The 15,176-nt window shown below is 39.2% G+C and overlaps 1 protein-coding gene across 1 annotated transcript; it reads left to right on the top strand.

Annotated features, from left to right (window-relative positions):
• The first annotated feature begins 396 nt into the window (after positions 1 to 396).
• LOC109003031 (ABC transporter B family member 20-like) lies at positions 397 to 14,569 on the top strand. The gene is made up of 11 exons (XM_018980987.2): positions 397 to 1,195; positions 6,592 to 6,646; positions 6,756 to 6,931; positions 7,041 to 7,241; positions 9,096 to 9,355; positions 9,430 to 9,740; positions 9,946 to 10,166; positions 10,273 to 10,613; positions 10,828 to 11,612; positions 11,699 to 11,940; positions 12,775 to 14,569. The coding sequence occupies exons 1-11, from the start codon at positions 818 to 820 to the stop codon at positions 14,002 to 14,004; spliced, it is 4,200 nt and encodes a 1,399-aa protein (XP_018836532.2). The 5' UTR covers positions 397 to 817; the 3' UTR covers positions 14,005 to 14,569.
• Positions 14,570 to 15,176: the final 607 nt, after the last annotated feature.

The raw sequence follows: 15,176 nt of genomic DNA on the forward strand, positions 1-15,176 counted from the left end.
TTTTTAAATTTTTATATAAAATATAATAAATAATTTAATTTTTTTAAATTTTAAAATAAATTTTTAAAATTTTTATATAAAATATAATAAATAATTTAATTTTTATTTTATTATCCACAAATCATCTTAATTCATTTATGAATTCGTATCAAAGCTTCACTCTCTCACCTAAGTTCTCTTTTTTCTTATTCTTGGATGTTTTTAAGGATTCAAACTTCAAACCATTATAATTAAAAATTAAATCCTCCTAACGAAAATAAAAAATATAAAAAAATTAAATCCTATATACAATTCGGCATCGAATCTGCCAAAAAATACCAAAAATACCAAACAGCACAGCCGTACAGAAATACACAGACATGTACATCGTCCACTCGGCCTTCCCCAACAAATGAGCATACACGCAGCACGGGCTTTCTACATCGCTCGTTACCGTACGTACATACATAAATATCCTCCTCCTTTTGAAGGCATCGCCGGCATTTTACCGTTAACCTGAAAAGAGAGATCCCTTGGTGTCGCTGTGGGTGAGTCAAAGGGTTTTCCCTCAGTCTCTCTATCTGTCCGTGTCGGCCTTGTTTGACCGGGTCGCGTACCCACCTGCGACGACCCACCCCCATTCTGTTTTCTTCTCCCTTTGCTTTTGGGAAAAAGCGAAAAAGAATAACAATGATTATATAAAAACGCAAAGCCCGAAATACACTTGCGCTTGAAAATTTATCGGTTGTCATCTGAGTTGGTCCGGGAAGCTAGTGTTTCAGTCAGTTCAAGTCCGACTACGAGTTCGAGTTCGGAGGTTCCGACTTACTCCCCGAAGATGATGGTCTCTAGGGGGCTGTTCGGTTGGTCCCCACAGCACATACAGCCATTGACTCCCGTGTCCGAAGTTTCGGAGCCGCCAGAGTCGCCGTCTCCCTATATGGACCAGAGCATGGACACGGCGGGGCAGCAGCTCGAGCCTGAAGAGGAGATCGAAGACCCCGAGGATATCGAGCTGCCACCCGCCGCCGTTCCCTTCTCGCGCCTTTTCGCCTGCGCCGACTGTCTCGACTGGGGCCTCATGCTTGTCGGCTCACTCGCTGCCGCCGCCCACGGCACTGCCCTTATCGTTTATCTCCACTACTTCGCCAAGATCATTCACGTTCTCAGGATCGGCCCCGGTAGACAAGATGAGCAGTTGGAAAAGTTTAGAGAGGTAATTTACAGCTTTAGAAACCCTAATTTGGCAGTTCTTTTTTCTGGGATGCATCTGTGTTGTATTAGTTCGGCTTCCGAGAACATTTTGTAAATGGGATGAATTCGGGTTTTAAAATTTAGCGTAACTTCGCCTGATAAGCTTGGTGCAGCTAATTGTGTTTAGTTCACATCACCAACGAGAGAATAAAGAGTTCGGAATTCAGATTCCGTTTGTTTCTTTTTGGTTACGCTGTTTCATTAATAACCAAGTACTAAGAAGTTCATGATTTTCGGTGAGAAGTTACTTTTATTTTCTTCTTTTTTTCCCTTTTGAACTGGTTTGTCATATGGAAATATCATATATGTTTATTAGGAGACTTATGAGGGTCATGACTCATCAGAATCTATTATCTGAGGGTGCTGAAGATTTTGTTGTGATCTTCACCTGAAACTCAATAATTCGTTCTTTATTTGTAAATAAAAATGGAATCTCTATTTTCTAGGCTAAAACTTCCAACAGTTCTGATGACTAAATTGACTGAAGTTATAAGCTAACTATGTTTGCTCAATCTATTCTATCAGGCTTTCCTTATTTTTAAAGGGAAAGATAACTGTTGCTATGGTATAGAAAGATTCTGGGGTTGATGTAAAAAAGGATATGAGAGGCTTGCACGTTTTAAAGTGCTTCTATAATGTCCAGTTAGTTTTCGTATGCATAAGTTAGATATAGTTGCGAGTGTGATTTGACTCATCCCGTATGCATAATTTGGTTGTTTTTTTTTTTTTTTGATAAGTAAGAGATAGATATGATTGATATGAATGAAGTAGGCGTAGCCCTTGTACACAAGAAGTAAACAGAAAGACCCCTAAATACATTCTAAGAGCGATAAATTAAAGACAAGAAATCATAAGCATTGTTTCCATTTAGTAAAACAGCAGAAAACCAAAGCATTAAAGTGTGAAAGAAAAAATTCTTCAGTTCCGCCATAGTGCGTTCCTTATCTTCAAAACATCACGCATTCTGTTTCGATCAAATACATCACATGATGCACAACGGAATCATCTTCCACATGGCTGCCACTTGATGACAGCCTTGCATCTTCCTCCAACACCCTAACAAATCCACCACCCTTAAAAGCATAACCCAAGCAATATCAACCCTTTGAAAAATCTCATCCCACAACATCCTAGTTAGCTCACAGTGCAATAAGAGATGATCTACAGATTCTCCATGTTTTTTACACATGGAACATCAATCCATCACAATACATGCCCTCTTTCTCAAATTGCCCGTGGTCAAGATCTTCCCAAGAGTAGCATTCCATACAAAAAAGACAACTTTAGAAGGCACTCATGACCTCCAAATATTCTTCCAAGGAAACAGAGTAGGATCCTGTATTGACAAGATTTTATAATACGTCTTAACCGTGCATTTCTTATGATACTTGTATCTCCACTTCAATTTGTCGCGTTGTGCCGTTGGAGTCCCCATGGAATATAGAAGACTGAAAAAATCTGATACACTAGATAATTCCCAATCATGAAAGTCTTTGTTAAAAAGTACATCCCACTGGTGAGCGCCATGGGAAAAAAGCCGTATATCCGCCACTGAAGCATCCCTATTAGCTGCAATATGATAGAGAGCCGGAAAATCCCTTTCCAATGCATGTTCTCCACACCACACATCCTGCCAAAAACTGATTCGATTACCCTCTCCAACTATCAACCGAATTTGTTTTTCGAAACAAGGCCACCCCCCCCCCCCCTCTATTAACTTCCATAAACCCACACCATGCCCCCCTCGCACTTCATTGGAGCACCAACCGCCCCAAGCAGCTCCATGTCTAACATCAATAATTTCTTTCCATAACAATCCCTCCTCCGAATGATATCTCCAAAGCCATTTCTTCAATAAGGCTTTATTGAAAGTTCTTAGATCACTCACTCCCAACCCCCCATACACAACTGGAGTACAAACTGTCTTCTATCTAACTAGATGAATTTTCTTTTCCTCCCCCATACCCCTCCATAAAAACTCCCTAAAGAGTTTTTCAATCCTGTTCACCACCCCTGCAGGCATCGGAAACAGAAATAAAAAATTTATGGGGAGGTTGGTAAGGGTACTCTTCATAAGAGTGAGGCGACCCCCTTTTGATAAATACATCCGTTTCCTTCCAGCCAACCTAGTCTCTATCTTTTCCACCACTTCATACCATATCGCTCTAGCCTTAAAAGATGCTCCCAAAGGAAGATCCAAGTATTTCATTGGTAGAGATGACACCTTGTAGTCTAAAAGGCTAGTTAGACTGAATATATTAGAAACGGCACCCACCGGAACTATCTCAGACTTACCAAGATTCATCTTGAGCCCAGATACTGCTTCAAAACAAAGTAACAGTGCTCGTAAAGTTTGGATTTGGTTGCTATCTACTTCACAAAAGAGTAGAGTATCATTTGCAAATAAAATATGAGAGATGATGATGGAGCCACCGGTGCCATTACCCACTTGAAATCCAGATAAGAAACCTCCACCAACAGTAGACTGCACCATTCGGCTAAGGGCCTCCATAACTATAACAAACAACAGAGGAGATAGTGGATCTCCTTGTCGCAAGCCCCGTGAACTATCAAAGAACCCAGCAGGTGTACAGTTAACTAGAACTGAGAACTAGACGGTAGAAATACAATGACTCATCTAGGAAATCCACCTATTACTAAAACCACACCTCCCAAGCAGATATAAAAGAAAATCTCAATTCACATGATCATAAGCCTTCTTCATGTCAAGCTTGCACAGGATAGCTGAACCTCCCTCGCTCAATCAATGATCCAAGCACTCATTTGCAATAAGTACCTAATCAAGAATTTGTCTCACATGAATAAAGGCGTTCTGGGACTTGGAAATGATATGATCCAACACATGATTTAACCGATTAGCAAGAACCTTTGAAATAATCTTATACACACTACTAACCAGGCTTATCAGGCGAAAATCCTCAATAATCTAAGCCCCATGTTTTTTTGGGAATGAGCGCAATGAATGTCACATTAAGGGATTTTTCAAACTTTTGAAAAGAGTGAAATTCACTAAAAACTTGCAAAACATCACCTTTCACTATGTCCTAACAAGTTTGAAAGAAACCTATTGAAAAATCATCCGGACCCGGCGCTTTATCCTTAGCCATACCATAAATAATCTTATAAATCTCATTTTCATTAAAAGGTCTCTCCAAAACACTCGCACTCTGAGAATCAATTGCCTCGAAAGACAAAGCATCAAGCTTCGGCCTCCAGTTAGCAGATTCCTTGAGAAGGGTCTCATAATAATGCACAATGTGATTTTCTAGTTCGGAAGGAGAAGATAAGACCTAAGTACCTGAATATAGTGACTCGATAGCGTTACTTTGTGAAAATACTTCGTACACTTATCTCCTTCTTTCAGCCAAAGGGTCCTGGATTTTTGACGTTACGAAATCTCCTCCGACAACAAAACCCTCTCCAAATTTGCCATCATCTTGGCCTTCCTCAATAACACCTCCTCCGAAATATCACCCAAAAATTCTTTACTCTCTATCTCTTGCAATTCCTCCAACAGAGTCAACTTTTGATTGTCAGTGTGACAAAAAATTTCAAGTTCCACTTCTTCAGGTCTTTCTTCAAGGCCTTCAATTTACTTTGCAAGAATAAAACTTGGAGTGCCTAAAAGCTGATATGCTGACCACCAGGCACGCACCATCTCTACAAATCTATCCGCTAAAAGCCACATGTTTTCAAACTTAAAAGACTGGCGACCCCTATTCATACCCCCACAATCTAGAATAATAGGAAAATGATTTGAGTTGACTCGAGCTAGCCGTTTCTGACATTCTTCTGGAAAGTGGGCTTTCCACGACGGAGAGACAAGAAATCTATCAAATTTGGACCAAACCCGACCATTTGACAAAGTATACTCACCCCCTACCAATGGAAGATCCATAAGTTCCAGATCAAAGATGAACTCTGAAAACTCCTCCATAGCCACATAATTTCGATAATGCCCCAATCACTCACTAGAGAAGCGAGTTATGTTAAAATCACCCCCCATACACCACGGCACATCCCAAACGGAATGTAGGCCCGCCAACTCCTCCCACAACTTTCTTCTATCCCTATCTACATTAGGATCATATGTGCCTACAAATGCCTATTCCCATCCATTAAACAACATTTCTGAAAAGAGTTGCTACTGAGAAATCTCCAATACGCTCCTCAATCACCTCAACCAATCTTTTATCCCACATCAGTAACACTCTGCCTGAGGCACCCTTAGAGGCCAAGTAAGACCAACTCACATACGAGCATCCCCATAGGCTCCGCAAAATACTTCTATCAATAAGTTGCAACTTTGTTTCTTGAAAGCACACCACATCACCCTACCACATCCGTAATAATGATCTGATACGAAGGCGTTTATTGCGATCATTGAGCTCCCGTACATTCCATGATATGATCTTAGGCTTCATGTAAATATAAATTGCCCCTCCCTTTCGATCTATCCCTTCCACCACTCCCTTCCTTCACATCATAGTTAATGGAGCAAGTTAGCCTTCTAAGTTCCCTATCCCGCTTAGAGGCTGACTTTGAGCGATTAGTTGGATGTTTTGATTTAGTTTCATCTTATTATTAAGAAAATCTTGATGCAAGAATTATATTTCGTTCCATGAAGTATGCAGCATGTCAAATTTCTGTGTGAAATTAATTAGCAGTTGATCCTATCAAAACATTCCTTCAAAAAATTCCAAGGGGTTGGTCCAAGTGGTGAAGACCTTGGTCTAGGGGTATCACTCCCTTCAAGATCCAAGGTTCAACACCTCATGGGTGCAAACAAGCTTTTAGGGCCACACCCCCTGGCGAAAAGTCAGTGATTTAACCAGTTCCATGTAGGGAAACTTCTGAGGGTCCGGGGTTTACTCTGTAGGGGTGGGTCCGAAGGACCCTGCCTTGGAGAGGTTCCCCGACATTAAAATAAAATAAAAAAAAATCCTTCAAATGATTGAGATACACGTAAACTACAAATACAGTTTGGGTCCTTGGCATCTGGATTTTATTTTTGATTCTAAAGTTTCTATGTGAAGTAAGAAGTATCTTGTTCGACCATATTAACTGGCAATATATGGCAGAAAAGTCTAATAGCTAATTGGTGGATTTTTGTTTGTTTTGGACTTGCATTCTCCAATTGCTGTTTTCTCCTTTTTTCTATGGGAAGTAACAGCCTTCTGTTATTGTGTGTTGCATATTTCGCACTCATGTGTGCAGTTTATTTAGTTAGTTTTTGTATTTGATTTAGAAGGTGAAATATGAATTGTTTTCGTTCATGAACTAGAAGTTGAAGATATGAACTTATTCTCATTTGGTTGTGTTATTATTTTGCTGCAGCTTACTTTAACAATCGTGTATATTGCTGTGGGCGTTTTCGTTGCTGGTTGGATTGGTAAATTATTTATTAAGATTAGTCATTACCACACTACTATTTCTGTGTCATATTTGCAGTCTTTAATGCTAACGTTTTTTTGGCGTGCGCGCACATGTGTGTGTAATAGAGGTTTCATGCTGGATACTTACTGGGGAAAGGCAGACTGCTGTCATCAGGTCAAGATATGTTCAAGTGTTACTTAACCAAGACATGAGTTTTTTCGATACCTATGGGAACAATGGGGACATTGTGAGCCAAGTACTGAGTGATGTGCTGCTTATTCAATCTGCTCTTAGTGAAAAAGTATGTTAAGATAACATATTCCCGCATTTGTCTTAATTCTTTTACTCTCTCTCTCTCTGTCTCCATTCGTTGTTTTGTCTAATCTGTTTATTGGCCTCTAATGATACAGGTTGGAAATTATATTCACAATATGGCTACATTTTTCAGTGGTCTTGTTCTTGGTTTTGTCAACTGTTGGCAGATTGCACTCATAACATTAGCCACTGGTCCATTCATTGTAGCTGCTGGAGGAATATCAAATATTTTTCTTCAGAGGCTTGCTGAGAATATCCAAGATGCATATGCTGAAGCAGCTAGCATTGCTGAACAGGTCTATTTATATTGCTCTTTCCATTTAACATAACTCCCTCTCCCCAAAACAAAACAATGAATAAAGAAAAAAGCAATGAAAAATAAACAAATACTATCATTCCTGGTCTTTTGAAGGATAATCTATCTCACATGCTATGGATGAAATGTTCTATTTTTGTAAATTTGGCTCATTATTCTCATTGTATCTCTAGATCTGCGTTGACTTGATTCCTTTGAAGTTGTGGAGTTTAAAATTAATATGCTGAATGGTTGCACTGAGACGATTTTTTTTGCAGCTGTTTCTGGTCTTTGTAAGACTATTTTTTGGGTAGTTTCCTTTGGTTTTTGCATTCATTAAGGGGAAACGTCTTTATTTTTTACCCACCCGAGGGTAGCCCATGTGGCAAGGGTGAACTTGTGTGCATGAGCCCCACGTCACAGGTTTGATTCTCCCTGTGATCAAATTGCGATTTAAGTGAGAGGCCATGGCGGTGGGTTGCTGTGCTAGTCTCCCCGGAAGTTTAGGTTCCATGGGTGAGTCTTAAGGGCTCTGCTGTGAGGTGGTTCCCCCGTCATAAAAAAAAAAAAAAAAAGTCTTTATTTTTTCTGTTGTTATTTTATGTACGAAAGTATCTGTGTGATTTATATTCGAATTAGAGTGAGATCGTTGTTTTTGTTTTAAATATCGATTTCTTTTCACCCTTTACATTATTAAAAGTCACCAACTAATGCTTTTTAATAAAAAAAAGTCAAACTATGGTGGTGGTGACTTAGGCATAGGCCTAACCCTCCTGCCTTCACAACAATTATAGACTGTCTTTTGATAAGTAACAATAATAGACTGTCTTGAAATGAATGATTGACGGTATCTCCTTGTTGAGTTGGCTGCAAAGGTGATAGATAGTAAGGGATTTATATGTCAGACTTGGCTGAGGGGCGCGCCATTACTTTGTACTACTAGAAACCAACAGCGTATTCTTTTGGCTGCAGTTGATAACAGAGTATCTTTCTGACTACTGAAAGGGTAATTCATTTATTTATTTTTAAGGAAGAAAGACTGGGCTGTCTTTCCACTAGAAGCCCTATAAGAGTTGCTGGCCATGTATGGCTCCCGAGTGGCTTCTCAGCGAATGTTTCAAAATAGAAGGTTGAAGAAATAGAAAGAGAAACAGATGTAGACTAGGGGAAATTGAATGCTTGTAAGACTCGTTGGTAATTGGTAACTGAAATAAATATTTAACTAGTAATGATTTATGCAAACTTATTTTCTAAAATATCTATGGAATTTTTATTTTTTTCCGTCACCGCATATGTTTTGGTTAGATCCTATAAGTGGTTTTCCAGTATTATGTTGTAAATAATCTTCATAGTATGTCAATAGAGGTATAGGTTTATAGCACTGTCAAAAAAAAAAAAAAAAAACAACTTGCAATGCTCAATTTTGTCCGAGCAATTTGTCAACTACCCAAAGATGTACAAGACCTGTTTGGTTTTATTCTCTGAAAGCACTTTTCCTCTTCATAGGGAAATCCTAAAGCAGCTTGTAGAAGGCTATTCTTGTTAACATCAATGTTCACAATTCCCTATAAAAAAACATCAATGTTCATAACATGTTTGTGAAGGGTTTCTGTTTTCCAAAGTTATTTTCCATGGACACAACAAGCAATGCCTTTCTGTTCTTTGTTGGCTGTTACTTTGAGCATATATTTGTTGAAATGGTGACTCAAATTACTTCCCGTAAAATTTTCTTTTATGAAGTGACAGGTAAGTAGTTCAAATAATGGCAAAAATTTTGTATTATGATTGTGGTCATTTTGGTGAAGTATTTAATGCCAGTGATTCTGAAGCGTGAATAATTTCTTGGAACATGTAGGCAGTCTCCTATATTAGGACATTGTATGCCTTTACAAATGAAACGTTGGCAAAGTATTCTTATGCAACATCACTACAAGCAACTCTGAGATATGGTATATTAATAAGCCTTGTGCAAGGACTTGGTCTCGGATTTACGTATGGGCTTGCAATATGTTCTTGTGCCTTACAACTGTGGGTTGGAAGGTTTCTGATTGAACAAGGAAAAGCTCATGGTGGTGAAATCATAACGGCCCTATTTGCTATAATTTTAAGTGGCCTGTAAGTATTGTGCTTAAACTTGTGTGTCCTGACCATCATTCCCACCATTTTTCTAATGGTTTATTTTTTTATAGGGGGTTGAATCAAGCTGCAACAAACTTCTATTCATTTGAGCAAGGACGAATTGCTGCCTATAGACTTTTTGAGATGATAAGCAGATCATCCTCTACGGTTAATCAAGACGGAATCACCCTGTATTCAGTTCAAGGAAATATTGAGTTTAGGAATGTATATTTTAGCTATCTGTCTCGTCCCGAAATCCCTATTTTGAGTGGGTTTTATCTTACCGTACCTTCTAGGAAAGCTGTGGCACTTGTTGGCAGAAATGGCTCTGGAAAAAGCAGTATTATCCCACTCATGGAGCGGTTTTATGATCCTACATTAGGTGTGATAGTCTTCATCTGTACCTTTTATTGTTTTCTCTATTTTTTGGTGTATGTTTGTATTTGTGTTGAATTGGGAGAGGTTGGGCAATACAATGATCATATTTGTTACCTTCTACAAAGGTGCATATAATATACCAGGAAGGGCTTACACTGGAAATCCTTAGTATGGTTTCTGATTCCTATGGTTTTTCATTTGTGGTGCAGGAGAAGTTCTCTTGGATGGAGAAAATATTAGGAACCTGAAATTGGAATGGCTAAGAAGCCAAATAGGTCTAGTAACCCAGGAGCCTGCCTTGCTAAGTTTGAGTATAAGAGACAATATTGCTTACGGACGGGATGCTACCTTTGATCAAATTGAAGAAGCTGCTAAAATAGCGCATGCACATACTTTAATCAGCTCGCTTGAGAAAGGATATGACACACAGGTAAAATTTGAAAGACAAAAATATCAGTTTAAATCTATATGTCTTGGCATTGTCTGTATCATTTCATGTCTTTGTGGCCTCATAAAGTTAAAAAGTTGTATTTCAGGTGGGCAGAGCTGGTTTAGAATTAACGGAAGAGCAGAAAATAAAACTGTCTATTGCTAGAGCGGTACTTCTAAATCCATCGATTCTTCTGCTTGATGAAGTTACTGGTGGACTTGATTTTGAAGCTGAAAGAGCTGTTCAGGAGGCTCTAGATCTCCTCATGTTGGGACGTTCAACTATAATAATAGCTCGGCGACTTAGTCTTATAAAAAATGCTGATTACATAGCTGTGATGGAGGATGGTCAACTTGTTGAAATGGGTACGCATGATGAATTATTGACCCTCGACGGCCTATATGCAGAGCTTCTCAAATCTGAAGAAGCAGCAAAACTTCCTAGAAGGTATAACACGAGCAAACTGTGCACTTGCTGACATAGAGTATTGTGGGTGATTGGGTGGAAGTAACAAGTTTAAGCATTTTCAAGGAGATATTTTCTGTTGACTTTTGGAGTTTTCTGCTAGAAAGTTAATTGCAGTTCTCTTTAATCCTTAATTTTCTTTTTCCTTTTTGATAAGTTACATTTTGATGGGTTCTGTTTTCGTAACTATGTCCAGGATGCCTTTGAGAAACTATAAGGAAACTTCAACTTTCCAAATTGAAAATGATTCTTCTGCAAGTTACAACTTCCAAGAACCATCATCTCCTAAAATGGTCAAATCACCCTCTCTCCAGAGAATTCCTGGCATATTTCGTCCCCCAGATAGCACTGTTAACTCACAGGATTCACCAAGAGTTGGGAGCCCACCACCAGAGAAGATGCTGGAAAATGGTCAGCTGATGAATGCAACCGATAAGGAACCATCAATAAGAAGGCAGGATAGCTTTGAAATGAGATTACCGGACCTACCCAAGATTGATGTTCAGTCTACACATCGACAAATGTCAAATGGTTCAGACCCTGAATCCCCTGTTTCACCCCTTTTGACATCTGATCCCAAAAATGAACGTTCACATTCGCAGACTTTTAGCCGACCACATAGTCAATCTGACGAATTTCCAGTGAAAACGAAGGAAGCAAAAAATACACAGCATCGCAAAGCACCATCATTTTTTAGGTTGGCAGAGCTTAGTCTTGCAGAGTGGCTCTATGCTGTATTAGGAAGCTTTGGTGCTGCTATCTTTGGTTCTTTCAATCCTCTTCTTGCTTATGTTATTGCACTGATAGTGACGGCATATTATAGACGGGATGGTCATCACTTGCGGCAGGAAGTAGACAGATGGTGCTTGATCATTGCCTGCATGGGTATAGTGACAGTTGTTGCCAATTTTTTGCAGCACTTCTACTTTGGTATAATGGGGGAAAAGATGACTGAGCGAGTTCGTAGAATGATGTTCTCAGGTGCATGTCTATTTCCTTTTCTCCTAGTAGTTTTCTCGAGATGACCAATTTTTTTATTCCCCTTACATAATTCCATGATGTGACAGCAATGTTGCGCAACGAAGTTGGATGGTTCGATGGAGAGGAAAACAGTGCTGACACATTATCCATGCATTTGGCAAATGATGCTACATTTGTGAGAGCAGCTTTTAGCAACCGGCTTTCCATATTTATACAGGACAGTGCTGCTGTTATTGTGGCTGTTCTTATTGGGATGTTGCTACAATGGCGATTGGCACTTGTGGCTTTGGCAACCCTTCCGGTTCTCACTGTTTCTGCCATTGCACAGGTTTGCATCACCTCTACTTGCTTCCCATTACAAATCTATCTACAACAGATATAATTTGCAAAGCAATAGCTTTGAACCTGTTGAGCCACGCCATCCATTCATGTGTTAAATGATCATAAATTTAAAATAATTATAAAGTTCATAGAATTTTAGAGGTCATTGATAATGTTTCAGTGAAAATGTTTGTTGTCTTCCACTTTTTTGGGAACATCTGAAAATAATGCAAAATCTGTTTGGCATGTGTGGGAAAACCTGATATAATTTAACAATTCTTTTTATGATATAGACACAAGGGTATTGGCAAAATACCTAGACTTCTGAAGAAGGAAAAAATAAACTCCTATTTGCAAGAAGAAGCAAGAATCGAAATCCCATCTAGACTTTTACTTTATCTAAGCCAACGCCCATCACATATGAGTCCCACAACAACAGTTTATGCATCAAGCCCGTGTCTACATAACATCACCCCACACACATTGTATTCTCATTGATTTTTCCAAATAATTAATTTGAAACGTTCTTTGTTAATAATGGAGTGGTTTTTCCAAGTCTTCAACACAGTTGCCTACATTGCAGCACAATGTCTATATCAAGTTTTAAGTGATATCACTATAATGTCTTTATATTTGAATGTACTTTTTTCTGATCTTTTACTCAACTTGTTGACCTGCCTGGATATATGAAATCTCTGCCAGTCTAGTATTCTGGTATTCTGGTAGATATAAGAATTATTTAGGGGCTGAGTTTTGTTTGTATGATCCACTTTGATGTTTCTTTTTTCTACTGAAGCAATTTTTGTACCAAAAATAAAAGGAAAATGTTTAAATCTTGCAGAAATTGTGGCTTGCTGGATTTTCAAGGGGCATCCAGGAGATGCACAGGAAGGCATCTTTGGTCCTTGAGGATGCAGTTAGAAACATATACACTGTTGTAGCATTCTGTGCTGGTAACGAGGTAATGGAGCTGTACATGTTTCAACTGAAGAAAATATTTAAGCAGAGTTTCCTTCATGGAATGGCCATCGGTTTTGCTTTTGGCTTTTCACAGTTTCTTCTTTTTGCCTGTAATGCGCTTCTCCTCTGGTACACCTCGTACTCTGTTAAACATGGCTATATGGACGTACCTACTGCTATCAAGGAATATATGGTTTTTTCTTTTGCAACATTTGCACTGGTGGAGCCTTTTGGATTGGCTCCATACATACTTAAACGACGAAATTCTCTTATTTCGGTCTTTGAAATCATAGATCGAGCACCTAAGATTGACCCAGATGATAACTCGGCATTGAAGCCACCTAATGTTTATGGAAGCATTGAGTTGAAAAATGTTGATTTCTGTTACCCTACTCGCCCAGAAGTTTTGGTATTGAGCAATTTCAGTCTCAAGGTCAATGGGGGACAAACTGTGGCTGTGGTGGGAGTGTCAGGGTCTGGGAAGAGTGCCATAATATCTCTGATCGAGAGATTTTATGATCCTGTTGCTGGTCAAGTCCTACTGGATGGGCGAGATTTGAAACATTATAATTTGAGATGGTTGAGGAACCACTTAGGTCTTGTTCAGCAGGAACCAATTATCTTTTCAACTACTATAAAGGAAAATATAATATATGCAAGGCACAATGCTAGTGAAGCAGAGATGAAAGAGGCTGCTAGGATAGCAAATGCTCACCATTTCATCAGCAGTTTGCCTCATGGTTATGACACACATGTGGGGATGAGGGGTGTAGATCTGACCCCAGGTCAGAAGCAGAGGATTGCAATTGCTCGGGTAGTGCTAAAGAATGCACCCATTTTGTTAATAGATGAAGCAAGCTCCTCCATTGAGTCTGAATCAAGTCGGGTGGTGCAGGAGGCTCTTGATACATTGATCATGGGGAACAAAACAACCATTCTGATAGCGCATAGAGCTACAATGATGAGGCATGTAGACAACATTGTAGTTTTGAATGGAGGGCGAGTTGTAGAGGAAGGGACCCATGATTCTTTGCTGGCAAAGAATGGTCTGTATGTGCGCCTGACGCAACCTCATTTTGGGAAGGGTTTGCGTCAACACCGACTTGTTTAGAATCAGTTTTGTGATTGTTTAGGTTTGATTCATCTACAGTTCTCACTCTGCTCATTTTGAATTACTGGGATATCCACGTGAACCGTCTTATAATATTGGAGTCCAGAGTGGGTGGGGAGAGAAATGAGAATGATGAGGCGCTTAACAAATTTTATAGTGCAGGGTGAGTTGGTATATCCAGTGGCGGCAGTGCTAGATACATTGTTCAAAAGTAGGTTTTATAATTAGGTTTTTTGAAGTCGATTATATTCTTTTGGAGGCGAGCATCACTAGGTTGGCATTGTGCTCCGTCTCCGGGTTATATTGATTTGCTTCTCAAGCAGAAAGTGGACTGGAGTTAATTCTAGATTTTTACCGAGGTGTGGTTTTCATTTTGCATTCATTTTTAGCAAACTTCTCTGACTCTCTCTCTCTCTCTCCCCCCAGCTTCCACGTTGAATTTTACTTCTTCCTGTAAGTTTTGCTTTCCATCCTTGGAACATGTAGAAAGTTAAAGAGGTGTAAGAAGTTGTAATCTTTGTAAATAGATACTTGTAATTTACAAGCTATTCAGTTTTGCCGGTTTGATCTAACGAGTTAAAATATGCCAAGAAACTGCCATTGTTGGACGCTTTGTGAACAGTAGGTGCCTATGATGTTCATACTTGGGAGTATGTTGCATGTTTTTACTATGTATGAAAACAGGTATTCCGGGTTTTCTTGTTATGGCATAAACTCCCCCAGTGTTGTGTTCGGCTTTGCTACGATCCTTTGTCTGTCCTTGGCATGCCTGGCAGTAGTCGGCAGTGAACTTTGTATGGTCATCGACTCATCGGTCGACAACCAACTTCTGATCTGTCTATAATCACTTTGTATGGTGTTCGACTCATCAACGACCAACTTCTGGCAGTAGTTGTGGACTGTAATCTTCATTTTTGGTTACAGATACGCATGAATTTTGACATGCATTCCCAGGCCAAAACACTCGAATCGCGTGAAACCTATACGAGCACGAAATCATCTTCCAAAATGTTTGCCCGGGAATTCAATTTTTTTTTCTTTTTCTTTTTTGATCTTTGGATGCAAAGGAAGTTAACCTAGGCAGAACACATGGGTTTCAGTTTTACAGACAACATTGATCACGGAAAAAATAATAGTAAAAGTAACTTTACAATCAGATAAATCACATCAAG

Source organism: Juglans regia, chromosome 12 (genome assembly GCF_001411555.2).
Source record: "Juglans regia cultivar Chandler chromosome 12, Walnut 2.0, whole genome shotgun sequence".
Taxonomy (NCBI): Eukaryota; Viridiplantae; Streptophyta; class Magnoliopsida; order Fagales; family Juglandaceae; genus Juglans; species Juglans regia.

Coding starts and splice junctions, on each gene's coding strand:
- LOC109003031 (XM_018980987.2), top strand. CDS start 818: ATGATGGTCTCTAGGGGGCTGTTCGGTTGGTCCCCACAGCACATACAG. Junction 10,167..10,272: donor AGAAAGGATATGACACACAG/GTAAAATTTGAA, acceptor GTTGTATTTCAG/GTGGGCAGAGCTGGTTTAGA. Junction 11,613..11,698: donor TCGTAGAATGATGTTCTCAG/GTGCATGTCTAT, acceptor ATGATGTGACAG/CAATGTTGCGCAACGAAGTT.